Below are 15,823 nucleotides of genomic sequence, written 5' to 3'. Positions count from 1 at the left end.
GTTCACTGCAGTGCAGAGAAAGTTAAAGGTATCATTATGTTGGTCTTAAAGGCAATGTAATAGAGTATATATCTGAGCCAAACATCTTAACATAGATGCTAGACTGTTTCAAGTCCAAAAGATACTCCGAATAATGGTAACATAGAATATTGTTACAGGTGGAATATCTAATGTATGTAAGAGATACACTACAGGTTCGGGGGGGAGGGGGGGTTGGGCCCGAGCGGGTTGTCCATAGAGAGAACAAGTAGAGAAGGCAGAGGTTTGGGCAACAGGAGTAATCAGAGAAAGCAAATATAGTTGAGTGTTTCCTTAAGACCCTTTGGGGCTACCGTATCCAGTACAAATATCCATTTTGCTTCCCTTTGCAGTACTGTCCTGTCCCAATTGCCTCCCCTCAGAGGTCTAGGGATTGCCTCAATGTCATGGAAACCGATCACCGTGGGATCACCATTGTGAACCGCATTGACATGGCGGGCGAGCTGGGTGTCTCGCTAGAACATTTCTCAGACAGGCAAGAGATCTGCGCCAAAGGTTCAAGGATAAAGGCTACCTGGATCACCTGCTGAGAAGTGCGTTCCAGGATGCCTTGCATAGGGAAAGGAATTACATCCTGCGAAAGCAGGTGAGAACTGAGGAGGACAAATTGATTAGACTTATCACTACCTTTGATAATGGGGCCCAGGATGCGAGAAAAATACTGGATAAACATTGGGACATCCTTCTGATGGACCTGGACCGGGACCTAAGTAATAGACCCATACTGAAGTACAGGAAGGGCCGCTCAATAAAAGACAGACTGGCCTACAGCCACTTCCTCCAGGAACAGGATTTAACCTGGTTAGAAAAATCTGTACTTACAGGAAACTTTGGATGCAGTGGCTGTGTCGCCTGTCCCTATATAAAAAGATGCAAATCCTTTACCTTGTGACAGGGAAGACCTACAACATAAGACAGTTTATCAATTGCAGGATGGAGGGGGTCATATATAGGGCCATCTACGAGTGTAATATTGAATACATAGGGAAAACCATCCGCGAATTTAGGAGGAGGATAGGTGCCCACAATGGTGATCCGTTTCCATGGCATTGAGGCAATCCCTAGACCTCTGAGGGGAGGCAATTGGGACAGGACAGTACTGCAAAGGGAAGCAAAATGGATATTTGTACTGGATACGGTAGCCCCAAAGGGTCTTAAGGAAACACTCAACTATGTTTGCTTTCTCTGATTACTCCTGTTGCCCAAACCTCTGCCTCCTCTACTTGTTCTCTCTATGCCCAACCCCCCCCCCCCCCCGAACCTGTGGTGTATCTCTTACATTAGATATTCCATCTGTAACAATATTCTATTTTACCATTATTTGGAGTATCTTTTGGACTTGAAACAGTCTAGCATCTATGTTAAGATGTTTGGCTCAGATATATCCTCTATTACATTGCCTTTAAGACCAACGTAATGATATCTTTAACTTTCTCTGCACTGCAGTGAACTGCATCAGTTGATATTGATTACCAACCAGCCAAAAATTGTAATTTTATTTGCTTTATAATCCTCCCTAATCGCGGCACAGTGATGTGGAGAAACAGTCAAGTCATGTGGATCCGCAATCACCTTTTTTGTTTTTTCAAGCCACTGCACAATCGGAGGTTAGCGTCCTCCCTCCTGCCACCTAAACAATACTTGCCTTGAATGATTGAGGGGATCAGTGACGCAAGCTGTGTCATCATCGGAGGCTGGGGTGTAGCTCTGTATGACACCATGACTTAGTATCCCCCGGAAACTCTGAACAGACAGGGGTATGGTGTGGGTGGTTGGTCCTTTACCGGTTATTTGCGGCGCATGAGCAGTGGATATGGCGCCGACGCAGCGTTCTAGCCTAGTGTGCATGCCTGCAGCAGTCAGATGAACCACTGTCCGTCTGCATTACTAATATGGACCACTGTCCACTTAGTTCCTATATGTACAGCAGCACCTATTTTTTGCTTTGATTCCCCTGATGAGGGTGGTTTTACCATCACACGAAACGCGTAGGGATCTATTGCAAGTACATATGATTAAGCTTGAGAGTATGATAGCCGCGAATAGGGGCAGTCTGGGGATCGCCTTGTAAGGGCTGGGAGCAAACTTGTGGGGCCTAGGGAATGAGTTGTACTAGGGCTTACTAGGCAATATTCTCATTTGGACTCCTGTATCCCTACAGACTTGGATGAAGACGGGTGAGACCAAACCTCAATAACTACCATGACATCTAGAAACTCCAAGGATTCACGGCTAAATTTAGATGTGAATTTCATGTTCATATGATTTCTGTTCAAATACTCCACAAAATTGAAATTCTAATTGTGATCCGGCCCATATCACAAAGATGTGATCTTATTTACCCCTCTCTCTCTTTGCCCTAATGTGCTATATGTAAACTCCATTACCCTCAAATTTTGTTACATGTTGTTGAGCTAATATGAGTTATTGGTTTTGATTGGCGGTAATTAACTGCCTGCTCGAGGTCGCATCACACTTAGGTATGACAAAAAGTTTTGTTGTGTCCACTTATGCTGAACCATTTCACTAGGACTCATTAGTCTGGAAATAAATTAAAAGGAGTGACTGCTATTTGGTATTTTTGAAGGAGAAGGGATTATGTAATCGGACTATATGCCAATGATATACTCATTAGATGTCGGAACCCACTTGTGTCACTTGAGGCTGTAAGGGTAAATGTACCATTAGCAGCCCCGCGTGCCAGACCTCAAGACCCAAGACTACTCAAGAGCTGTGGTGATCAGCTTTGTGGTATCATTTCACATATGTTCAACATGAGCCTGAAGTTGGGAAGGGTAGGACAACTGTGGAAAAAATCTTTTGTGGTACCATTACCGAAAACACTTTACCCATCGGACCTCAACAGCTAAAGAATGGTGGCATTTACATTCCATTTTATGAAGGCCTTCGAGAAGGTGGTTCTCGCACTTCTCCACCCTCTAGTGAGCTCATCTATGGACTTCCTACAGTGTGCTTATTGGGCATTGGTGTAGATTATGCCATTATACCCCTTCTACATCAAACGCTTTCTCACATGGAGAAACCGGGGAACACTGTGAGAATAATGTTCTTTGAACTCTCCAGTGCTTTCAACACTATACAGCCAGGGCTTCTAAGAGACAAATGAATCTGGCTGGAGTTGACCACCACCTCTCTAGTTGGAACCTATATTACCTCACAAACCAACATCAGTCTGTGAGAGTCCGGGACTGTGTGTCTGACACTGTGATTAGTAGTACCGATGCGCCTCAAGGTACAGTTCTGCCTCCCTTCCTCCTCACATTGTACCCAGCAGACTTCAGGTAGAATTCAGCAAGCTGCTACCGCCAGAAATTCTCTAATGACTCTGCTATTACAGGTGAGAATTACAGAGAGTACAAAGAAATAATCAGGGAATTTGCGGATTGGTGCCAGAAAAGCCACTTTAGGATTAATGCTGGGAAGATCAAGGAAATGGTGGTAGACTTCCATAAGCACAGTCCTCCTTCACAACCAATGGTCATTCAGGGGACGGACATTGAGGCAGTGAAGTCATATAAGTACTTGGGTGTCCTCCTCAACAATAAACTGTAGTGGGCAGAGAACATAAATGCACTTCACAGGAAGGGTCAGAACAGGCTATACCTGCTGAGGAGGCTGAGGGCATTTGGAGTGCAATGGCGACTTCTTTGGTGTAGACTGTTAGGGAAGCAGCATCCCACTAAGGAGAGCAGAAAATTGGACAAACTGATTAGGAAAGCCAATTCTGTCCTGGGGGTCCTCTTGACACATTGCAGGTAGTATCTGAGAGGAGGATACTGTGTAAGTTGAAATCTATTCTGGAGAATATCTCCCATCCTGTGCATTCATCATGTGGTGGCATTGGGTAGCAACAAATGCTTCCCCCCAAATGTGGAAGAGAGTGTTATCGGAAGCCATTCCTCCCCGCTGCAATCAGGCTGTTCAACAAACGGAGGTCCAAACAGAAGTAAGCTGTGCTCACCACTGTCAACATCAGTGGTAGTGGACCCCCTCTACCACCACGGAAGATGACGTAAGCCAACACCTGGGACCAAAGTCTAAGTAGAACCCAGTTTTCACCAGAGCCCTCCACAAAGCAGGTTGGACTTGTTACGGTGTGGCACCACCAGGTCGTTCCACAGGCGTGACTTTGTCCGCAGTGGCAGAAAAAGGCGAAGTACAGAATCGTAAGGCAAACTAGTGGTTGGAGACAGACAGGAGGTTGAGACAGGCAGCACATGATTGGGGACGTAGCAGAAGGTCTGGACTGGCGGCATGGGATCAGACTCAATAACGGTGTCACAACAGGAATTCATAAATACAGCAAATCACATGAAATAACTTTCTCAGAGGCACTAAGCACAAATAACCAGCGGAGAATGCAGGGAGAGGCTGCTTTTATCCAATTTCCTGGGAATGGCCAGCACCAATGAGCGGTGCACTGGCCCGCTTCGAGCGCCGGCACGCATGCGCCCTAGGAGACAGGGATGCGCACCGGGCTGCTGGAGTAGGAACGCAGATGGGAAAGGCAGAGAGGGGAGTTGGGGACCAAAGAGTGGCACGGGTGTGCCTGCGACCTGGAACATCCTGAGGACACCTGTGACAGTAACCGCCCCTTTGGCCTACTCCTCTTCTTGGTTTGGAGGAAGCTTTGCAGGAGGCCACGGTCAAAGATACTGTCCTCGGCTCCCAAGATCTTTCTTCGGGCCCGAACCCCTTCCAGTCAACAAGGAAAAAACGCTTACCTCTCACTGTCTTCATGTCCAGAACCTCCTTTACCATGAAGACATCAGTGGAGTCAGCCTCAGGAGCAGGAGGAGGAGACTGCCAAGAGAAACGGTTCAAGATGACAGGCTTCAGGAGAGAGTCATGGAAGGATTTCAGGATACACATAGTGGGAGGAAGACGGAGTTTATAGCCCGCTGGATTTATGCGCTTTACCACCTCAAATGGCCCCAGAAAACGTGGACTTAGCTTGTAGCTGGGAATCTTCAGCCGGGCTTATCTGGATGATAGCCACTCCTTGTCACCTGGAGAGAAGATTGGAGGTGACCTGTGCTTCTTATCAGCTTGGGTCTTCGTGCGGGCCAATGCCTGAAGCAGTGACTGATGTGTCTGCTCCCAGATCGATTTGAGGTCTTGCACCAACTCTTCCTCCGCAGGAACATCCAAGGGAACGGAGAGAGGAAGAGGTGGGTGTGGAATTCATCCATAGACAATAAAGAAAGGAGCAGAACCAGCAGACTCAGAATCCAGGGAGTTGTAGGAGAATGGTAAAAGAGAGGACCAGTTGTCCCGACGGGCAGAGACAAAATGACGAAGGTAACAGCCCAAAGTTTGACCAACTCTCTCTACCTGTCCATTTGACTGTGGATAGTATGCAGAGGAGAAGAGCAAATTCACTTAAAGTTGATTACATAGAGACCGCCACAAGCAAGAGACAAACTGGACCCTCGGTCTGAGACAATTGGGCACATTTACTTACCCAGTCCAGTCACGATCCAGCGGCGCATTCTCAAACGAGGATTCGGGTCTGCCGGCACTCACTAAAGTCCATGCGCCCGATATCCACCAGGTGTCGTTACTGCGCCGAGGTCCGCCGGAGTTCACCTTCTACTCCCTGGTGCATGTAAGTGCTGATCTTGCAACACAAATTCTATTTAAATTCCGCAATTTTTCCGAATCCGTCGGGTTGTCCAACAGCCACGCCCCCCCATTTCTGACGGGTGAAAGCCGGCGCTGATGCGACACAATCCGATCGCGTGCAATCCTGGGGCGCAAATTGGAAATATTCGGGAAACCCAACAAAAGTGTGACGCTCGGACCCTTAGTAAATGAGCCCTAATGTGCACCAGAAGTCCATGAAGCCGAAAAATGTGGGAAAGCTAGGGTCCCGTTATGTGAATTTGTGATATGCGCATTTTTAATGGACTCTTGAGAAACTGAAGATTGGTGCTGTTCATCGATGTTTTAAGATAGAATAACGAGGGAGAAGAAGAATATTTGGAGCTCCGGTCATAGTGAAATTATTTTCTCTATAACAGGAACATGCAGACATGGAGATACTTTGTTCTCACCTAGGGACGCTTCTCCCAAGAACCCTTGGTGCTTACGTCTCCCTGAACGCTGAGGATGGGCAGGGCAAGTCTGCAGAAAGTTTTCAAGACTGGTGCAATAGAGGCAGAGATTCTGCAGATGCGTCTTGTCCGCTCTTGGGGAGTCAGCCGTCCTCTATCTGCTTCTTCGGAAGCAGACACAGAAGATAGAGGTGGATTTTGAAAAACCGGAGCCAGGTGAGGAAGGCGTTGGGTCCTGACTGGGGCTTGATCAAGACGTTGCTCTTCAAGGCGCTCAGAGAAGGAGATAAGCTCACTCATGGAAGACGGCAGGTCCCGTGCAGACATGGCATCTCTGATCGGTACAGAAAGTCCTTTTTTAAAGGTAGCAAGTAAGGCTGCCACATTCCAGCTCGGAGGCTAAGGTACAGAATTGAACCACATAGTGACCAATAGAAGAATTCCCTTGGCGTAAGTTCATCAGGGTAGTCTCAGCAGATGACTCCTGGGCTGGTTCCTCGAAGACGGATTGGAATTCTGCGAGGAACGTGGTTATGTCAGCCATGACCAAGTCTCTTCTGACTTAGGGGGGAGTAGCCCATGCCAGAGCTTTCCTAGGAAGAAGGCTGATTACGAAAGCCAGCTTCGACCTCTCTGTGATGAGCTGCATGGGTTTACTATCGACAGCCCTTGAGTCCTGGTGGGACTGCCATAGCAATATTTGGCACCCCCAGAAAATGTTATGGGGGGCAATTGAGGGGGTGGATCCTCATGAGGTCACACTGACTGCAGTATTCAACAAGTTAAATACCTGCATTTGGAGCTCACTCCATCTGTGGGTCTTACACAGCAATGTCAGCCATCTTAGCAGAAACAAACTATGATGGGATTAACTGGTGTTCTCATAATGCGTCACATTGGGTTATCAAAGACTCAACTGTGTCTTTTTAGCCTGTTTGTGCTATTTGTGCTCTCAGCGAATGTAATTCCTGTAAATTCCAAAAATCTTGATCTCCATGAATTGAGATCCATTCTCCTCCAATCCTATTTCTCATTTTAACCAACACTTTACTCTACTGCAAATAACTTTCTGCATTAGTGTTCTTTAGTGTGTCTTTTTTTTTTTTTTACAGCCTGGATAGTTAGCTCATGCACAGGGCTGTTGAATCCACAGCCTTGTGCATGTGCCCATATAAGTGAATAGAGATGTGGGCTGGCTGTCAAAAATCTAGTTTCACAAAAATAAAGTGCATATAGCCAAATATGTATTCACCACTACCTGGGGCCTTGCATTAATGATTGCTTTAATCCTTACACGCTCTGCGGAGGATTTTTAAAAAATGTTTAAAATTTTTGTAAAAATGTATTAAAACGCAATAAAACCTATATAAATTTGATATCACCGTGATCGCACCCAACCAATGAATAAAGTAGACATGTTATTTGGAGCGCAGAGTGAAAGTCGTAAAAACTGAGCCCACAAGAACGTTACGCACATGTGTTTTTTTTTCAGTTTTTCCACATATGGAATTTTTTTTCCTGCTTTCCAGTACATGGCATGGAAAAATAAATAACATCATGGGAAAGTAAAATTTGTTACATACAAAATAAGCCCTCACACAGATATGTACACAGAAAAGTGAAAAAGTTATGGATTTTTGAAGGTGGAGAGCAAGAAATGAGCGAAAAAACCCTGCGTTCTTAAAGGGTTGTTAATATGCTGCTATTTCCTGGCAGGAAGGTGCTGGCCACAAGTTGTTGTTTTGCAATATTTTTAATCCAGAAAATTAATTCTAGAAAACCACTAACCTATGTATTTTTTTCCTGCAAAATCAAATGAGTCTGTAGCTTAATTTGGCTACAATTTAATAAATAAAAAATGTTAACAGCCAACAGACACACTTACAAATCAAGTTTTACAAATCATTAGAAACTTATATAGTATACCCATCAATGCCAGCTGTTTCCACATAGCATACACCATTCGTTTCTGTAGTGTATAGGAGTAAAATATCCGCCTGTTGAAAAAAAGAACAGTTAGTATGAATGGAGTAATTTCTAGTTAATCTATACAACTGGGTCACTCAAATATACATCATTTCACACCAAATACCAATCAGCAAACCAAGATGGCGGTGCTCACACTCAAAACAGTGAGGGTTGCTAATCTTCTCACATACTGTCAGCAGCAGACAATTTCAGAGAAGTTATTATGAACAGTAGTGATCTTTGTTTTCTTTATGTGCATCCAGAGACTGTGTTCACACATACTGAGGCAGATTTACTTATCCGGTCTTGTCGTGATCCCCGAGCTGTGATGTCCGATGAGGATGAAGTCCAGTGCGATTCACTAAGATTGTGCGCCCAATATCCTACATGTGTCGCTTCCCCGCTGAGGTCCGAAACAGTTCACCTTCTTCTTCCTGGTGTATGTGAGTACATGTCTTGCGACACAATTTGAATTTTAAATCCCACACTTAGTCCGAATCAGTTGGGTTGTCCGACGGCCACACCCGATTTGTGTCGCATTAAAGATTGAGCCAAAATCCGATTGCATGCACCAAAAACCCCTATTAAATGCGTCGAAAATAGTCGAGAAACCCGACGGAAATGCGGTGTGCAGACCCTTAGTAAATGTGCCCCATTCTGCTAATATTCCTTCAAACATGATGTAACCTTTATGTGATGCAAAACGCAATAGCAATGTAAAGATAAACATGAGGTAAATCTATTTACATTACATTTGCGTAATCAGGAGGTTCACATTTGCGTTTACATCATTTTTGCTCTTGCGTTGAACTTGCGTTTACAAGGTGCTCACATTGCAATTACATGGTGCTTGTGTTGCATTTTGAGTTTACATGGAGTTTCCGTTAACATGGTTTGTGACACTTTTACATTGTATTTGCATTTACTCTGCGTTTGCATTGCATTTGCGTTTGTGACACTTTTACGTTGTATTTGCATTTACTCTGCATTTGCTTCACATTTGCATTCACATGGCATTTGTGTTTACATGGAGTTTGCATTGCATTTGCATTTATGAGACGTTCACTCTTTCATGCTGTTGTGTTTATGTGCAGTTTGCGTTACGTGTTTGTGTTACGTGTTCTCTTTCATGTGGTGTGTGTGTGTGTGTGATGTTTGCGTTCATGTGGTATTTGTGTTCACATGGCATTAGCACGGTTTTTTTTACATGATGCTGCACTGTTGAGTCTGGTCTCTTCGTCTGATTCGTTTCAGTTCCCCTCCACTTCTCCTCAGATCTCCAATATACCTCTGTTGACCCCTAGGCACACCACAACGTTATACTACGTCCCTGCGGCTAGATGCTGAGCGCACCAGGACGTAGTATAACGTCCTGCTTCTGGCACCGACTCACGAAGGAGCCGGCACCAGAAGCAGCGGCTGTCAGCTGTCTATCACAGCTGACACTGCGCTGTAACACCCGCGATCAGAGCCGACTCCGATCGTGGGTGTTAACCCCTTACACACCGCGGTCAAGCATGACCGCGGCGTGTAAAGGTCTTCCTGCTGTGGATCGGATCCCCTGGTAAGCGGCACAGGGGATCCGATTCTCTTCTGGGCTGCCCCGAAGTCTGCCATGTGCTCCGGGGCTGCCCGATGTCCCTGCCAGTTAGACCCCTTCTGGGTCTGACTGTAAACTGTCTGCGCATGCTCTGCATGCTCAGAAAGTTTACACTATTCTACAATGAAAAAGTATTGTAGAGCAGTGTATTGAACTTGAACCAGCGATCAGAGCATCGCTGGTTCAAGTTCAAGTACGTGTAAGTAAAAACATGTAAAAACACTGAACACTACACATTAGAATAAATAAAAAATAAATACATAAAAATATAAGCCCCTAAAATGACATTATCCTATAAAAACACTTAATAAACTATAAAAAACACAAACACACCAAAAACCGCCACATATTTGCTATTGCCGCATCCGTAACAATCTGTGTAATAAAACAGAATCGTTACTGGACCTGCAAGGTAAATGCGGGGGAAAAAAACGCAAAAAACGTTCAGAAAAAAGATAATTAAAAAAAAAAATTTAAAAAGTGATTAAAAAAATGTTACACACTCTGAAATAAGACCACTAAAAAGAACAACTCTTCTCGGAAAAAATAAGCCCCTCACCAGATATGTCAGCCGAAAAATAAAAAAGTTATGCATATGAAAAGATAGTGATGCTAAAATGAACAAAATTGTCTACAAATTAGTTTTTATTCAGTAAAATGGAATAAAATACACAAAACCCCCACATATTTGGTATTGCTACGTCCGTAACAATCTGCGTAATAAAACAGAATTGTTATTGGACCTGCAAAATGAACCCCGTAAAAAAAACCCTCAAAAACGCTGTGAAAAAAGATAATTTTCAATTAATACCGTTTAAAAAATGCTCTAAAAAGTGATTTAAAAAAGTTACGCACTCTAAAAAAAAGGACAATCCTTCTCGCAAAAAATAAAGCAAAGCCGAAAAATAAAAAAGATATGCATGTGAATGTCAGTAATGCTAAAATTTACATTTTTGCCGTACCGAACCAAAGAATAAAATAGACATGTGACTTGGGACACTCAGTGAAAGCTGTAAAATCTAAGCCCACAAGAAAACAGCGCAAATGTGTTTTTTCATCATTTTCACTGCATTCTGAATTTTTTTCCCACTTCCCAGTGCACGGCATGGAATAATAAATAGCATCAATATGAAGTACAATTTGTTACACAGAAAACAAGCCCAAACAGAGCTTTTTACATGGAGAAATTAAAAAGTTACAGATTTTTGAAGGTGAGGAGTGAAAAATTAAAATGCATAAACGAAAAAGGGCCACATCCCTAAGGGGTTAAATTTACATTAACCGTAACCTCCCCTCCTTTTTCCTGAGAGGAAGTGAGTGACCTGCCACTCTACACCACCCAGCGGGAGCCCAAACCGCCATCCCCCGGCAGCCCCCCCCCAAATTGAATGGATGAGCTCTATCCTCCAGGTATCTTCCAAGGACCTCATCGCCAAAGTACGCATGTCTTGACTACCTCAAACATGTGCACCCCCCACCAACATCCTCGCCCTCTCCAAACCTCCTTGCAAGCCGAGGGCCCATAAATCCATTCCCACCGCATTTGGAGGAACGCCATCTCCCAGCCAGTATTCACCTCTCCCTTCTTCCAACTCGGAATATCTCACCACCAATCTCTGGCCAAAAAACCCCCAACAGCCCGATTCAGCTTGACTCATGCTCTATTCAGCCGCACCACTGAACAAGCATGTCACCATTTCCTTCTATATACCACGTCCGACCAAGCAATATTCAGTGAGGGAAACAACACCCAGAACTTCAGCAAATCATGCTTTATGTCCCGAATCATTCCCTCACTGGTCTAGCCCCCAAATCATTAACCGCTATATGAAGCACGATTACATCAGGTTTCGTGTCCAAAGCCATGCACTGCTGCAACTCTGCCAGGACCTGAACCCACTTCATTTCCCTGTAACTCAACCACCTCACTATCATTATCTCTCTGTCAAATCCAGACTGCCTACCTTCCGGGCCCATAGCCGCCAACTGCGCACCCCTGTAGACATAAGAATGTCCAAATATCCAAGCTAGGCACAGCCCTGAATCTGTAATGATAAAGAAAAATTAAAAAATATCACTCCACAACACCCAACATGTTACAATAACATACTAGACATCTACAAATCGCCCCCCAACAAATGTGGCCGCACATGAGACCGGAAGCGCTCTGACTCACATCTACCAATCTTCTTTACCATTTTAAGCCCTAAGCCTCACCCTGCGGCCTCTGTCGCTGCCCCAATCCTGAAAGAATGTGGTGCGTTCTCCCTTTCCCCTTTTAAAACCCTGCCTGTTGTACTGCCTTTGTGACATCCGTTAAACCCCGTAACTGAAAACCAACCGCTACTCCTGCCAAACATTTAATCACTCTAGCACAATAAGGAACAACCCATGGGAAGACACCTATCCAAGCAATGCGCCCCTTCCCAAAAACACCCCAACAGCCACAAGCTCTCCTGATGTACCAGCAGCAAGCAAAATGCGCACTCAATGTCCGTCTTTGCCAGCAACGCACCTACCCCATACTCCCATACCCATCTCACTGCCCTATCGTATGACGTAAATGAACGATATATATTCAGAACATGCTATACCGTCATTCACCGATAATCCCTTCCAGTAAGAAAAAAGATGTATTAGCCGAAATTTGCCTGCTTCCTTCTTGGGTACCACCCCCAACGGTGACACTACCATCCCTAGTAACGGAACATTCCTAAAGGGGCCTGCCATCCTTCCCAGTTGAACCTCCTCCCCCAACTTGTCCCTAACCACCTCAGGTTGTTCGTGCCTCGATCGTAAGTTTTTTGTAGAAAAAGGAACTTCATGCCCCAGGGTTGGGATCTTAAACCCCTCCCTGAAACCTTTCATCAACAACTCTGCCCTAATCCTATCCGGGAACCTATTTAGATAGGTCGCCATCTCTACCAGCTTCACTGGTGTCACCTCCTTGACCAGTTGCTCCCGACCTTTGTTCTTTTTGAAACATCTGACAGCCCGTGTGACGATCCCCTGCAAGCTGAGCATGCAGGCCTGAACTTACAACCCGCCCCATACTTGCACTGGCCGTCATTATATTGCCAGCACACCCCCACTTCCTTTGGTTGACTGCTCTGCCCAGACCCTCCGGCCCCCTCTCGAAACGACTGCCCAAATTTTACCTGGAGCCATCACTTTTAAACACAGGCCAATGTCCTTATGGTCCACTGGATGCTAGGTCTTACCGCTTTTCTCTGACTGAATTGCTCATCGTACCGCATCCACGCCTGACCCCCATAGAGCCGATACACCTCCGCGTTTGCGTCCAGATAGCAAAACATCCCCAGCCTCTTTTCCAGAAATTTTTCCTCAATCACGCTCGCTAATATGAAAAACGCCTGCAACCAATTCTGAAAAGTCTGCGGGATCAATCTCCACCTCTTCTTCTCCTCATCCTCTTTTTTCGTCTCCTCCTTCCTAGGTATATCCAAATTAAATTGACTTAACGGAAGCAATGAAAATATCTCCACACATTCATCCTTCCATATTTTTCCCTTCAACAGACATACACCTCCCCTTTTGCCCTGTCGTCTAACCGCACCCTCTCCTCCTTACCCTTCTACGTCTGCACCAACACTGTCACCACGGACTCTCATTGCCCCATCGCCTGCCCACCCCATTGAACCCAGACTCCCACCAGTGACACCCCCGGGATAACCCTTTCACACCTTGTTAATAAGTCCTTAACACTCTCCATCAGCGACCTTAACTCAGCTACTACTTCCCTGCCTTCCGACCCTCCCCTCGCACAACCGCACATTGCCCCTTCCCCGACATACATAGAGCAGTCAACAAGCTGCATGGGGGCTGTGTCCCCACCAGCGGCCATGTTGTTCACCAAACGCTGCCATCCTCTCTCTCGCATCCCTTCTTCTCTTCTCTCAGCATTGCCAATGCTGCCAGCTCGTCCCCCACAGCTGCCGCATGAAGAACTTGTATTTCATCTCCCTGGAGGCATGGTTGCCCTGAAGTCTCGGGGAGGATGGCCTATGCACCCTCTGAGGTGAGTGCCTTTTCCCCCTCTCCGCAGGGTCCATCGGGGTGGATGAATTCCTGCCCAAGCGAGGCCTGCGACTCCCGATCTGAGCGGCGGGCACTTGCCCGCCAAGGTCCCTGGAGGGGCTTCTAACCCGGGCTCAGCCTTGATGGCGGGCGCGTTCTCCTCGAGCGCCGCAACCCCGCTGCTGGCTCTGAACCAGCAGCTGCCTCCGCGGCCGCTGTCTCTCCTAGTGCTGCCTCCACCTGCACCCACACAGACTCCCTGCTTCCTTGCTCCGCTGCTGCACGGAGCTGTGCATTAATTCTACTCAAGTCTGCCATCACTACCCGGAGCTCCCACAGGTAAACCTTTCCTTTGTCTGCAAAAATGGCTGACTAACTTTTTTCCTAACTGTCCCTTAAAGAACAGCCCTGACAACTCCTGCTCTGTCTCTGTACCTCCCCCTGACTACCGATCCCTCCCGCGGTCCGGCCTCTCCTTTCCGTTTGTGTGCACTCAACACTGCTAAACTTCTATCATACTGTCCAACCAGTAGCAGGCATTGTCAGAGAAGCTACTATGAACAGTAGGGAGCTGTGATTTCTTTATGTGCATCTAGAAGCTGTGTTCAAACACATGATGTGGGGACTCCCCATTCAGTTGGCATCATCTAAGTAAAACGAGCGGACACCAATTGACAGTGGAATTTGGCGGCCACAGCAGCCTTATTTTAGTAACGAATATTTTAGGTACAAGTATAGAAAATTACATAAATAACATGTCATAATTGATGGTATAACAATATAACACATCGCAAAAATCGCCAGTACAAGAGGTCTATGAGGGCCGGTGAAATAAGAGTGTCCACACAGGTTTTATCCCCCTCCCACGCCGCACCGCTCCGGCTCGTGGGGCTGACAAATTGTCACGGACACCCCAAACCATATATTCCCTGGTCCACCCGTACGGTGTGACCAACATCACTTTATTCCAACCATGCACTGACCACTTATTAATGCTGCACTTCCCACCGGCCCTCCTAGGCTGCGTGACAATAAATACATTTACCCAGCTCACCAAAGGGAGGGCGGACGGGTGTTCGTTCCCTGATGTCGCTGCAAGAGGAAGAGGAGCCCACATCCTTTTAAACCCGGCGGGAGAGCGACGCTCACGAGAGACTCACCAAACCTCCACGAGCGCCGCCCCTCCCACCGCACTAGCTTAATACCGGCACTTCCGGGTCTCCCCCATGACGGCGGGCCTGCGCTACACTCTCTACCGGTCCCTCCGCTCCGGCCCTAACTTTCTGCAAAAATTCCCGCAAAGGTGATGTAAATGCAAAGAACGACATGATGTGACAAAAAATACAATGGGGCACTTTACTTACCCCTCCTGCCCGATCCCCGAAAGTGCATTGTCCGACCAGAATGCACATCTATCGAGATTCACAAAGATTGTGTGCCGGATATCCTGCACCTGTCACTTCCCTGCTCAGGTCCGCCAAAGTTTACCTTCTTCTTCCTGGTGTATGTAAGTGCATTGTCTTGCGACACAAATTGAATATTAAATCCTGCGCTCAGTCCGAATCTGTCGGATCATCCGAGGGCCCACCCCCTGATTTCTGTTGAATGAAAGCTGGCACCGCTGCGTCAAAATCTGATTGCGTGTGACACATTACCCAGTTAAATACCTTTCCCATCTGGGCAAATCCCGAAAATTTCGAAATTCCAACGAGTGCAGGCTGCTGACCCTTAGTAAATAAGCCCCAATGTTACTACAAAAGCAATGTAAACATAAAGTGATGTAAAGGTATTTTAAATTGGCACTTAAATTGCATTTGCGTTCATGTGCTGCTTACGTTGCATTTAAATGGCACATGGGCTGCATTTTTGTTTACATGGTGTTTCCATTAACATAGCTTCTTTGAAATGTTTATGTTGTATTAGCGTTTAACCCCTTAATGACCGCCGTATCGGCTTTCTACGGCGGTCATTAAGGGTACTTCTTCTGATGCGACGCCTTTCTACGGCGGCGCTTCAGAAGAACATTTCGGGACACCGGGTGTTTAACCCCTTACACGCCACGGTCAAGCATGACCGCGGCATGCAAGTGTGACCCCCGTGG

The 15,823-nt window shown here is 46.1% G+C and overlaps 1 protein-coding gene across 1 annotated transcript in view; it reads right to left on the bottom strand.

Moving 5' to 3' along the window:
• The window catches only part of LOC140066215 (phospholipid-transporting ATPase IK-like), a 1,118,040-nt gene that overhangs the window by 848,896 nt on the left and 253,321 nt on the right, over window positions 1–15,823 (bottom strand). Inside the window, exon 9 of the mRNA XM_072113746.1 lies at window positions 8,043–8,113. Coding sequence (XP_071969847.1) covers window positions 8,043–8,113 — 71 coding nt within the window. The remainder of the gene's footprint in view (window positions 1–8,042; window positions 8,114–15,823) is intronic.

This window comes from Engystomops pustulosus, chromosome 1 (genome assembly GCF_040894005.1).
Source record: "Engystomops pustulosus chromosome 1, aEngPut4.maternal, whole genome shotgun sequence".
In the NCBI taxonomy this organism is placed as follows: domain Eukaryota; kingdom Metazoa; phylum Chordata; class Amphibia; order Anura; family Leptodactylidae; genus Engystomops; species Engystomops pustulosus.
This window is presented reverse-complemented; position numbering and strand designations above follow the sequence as displayed.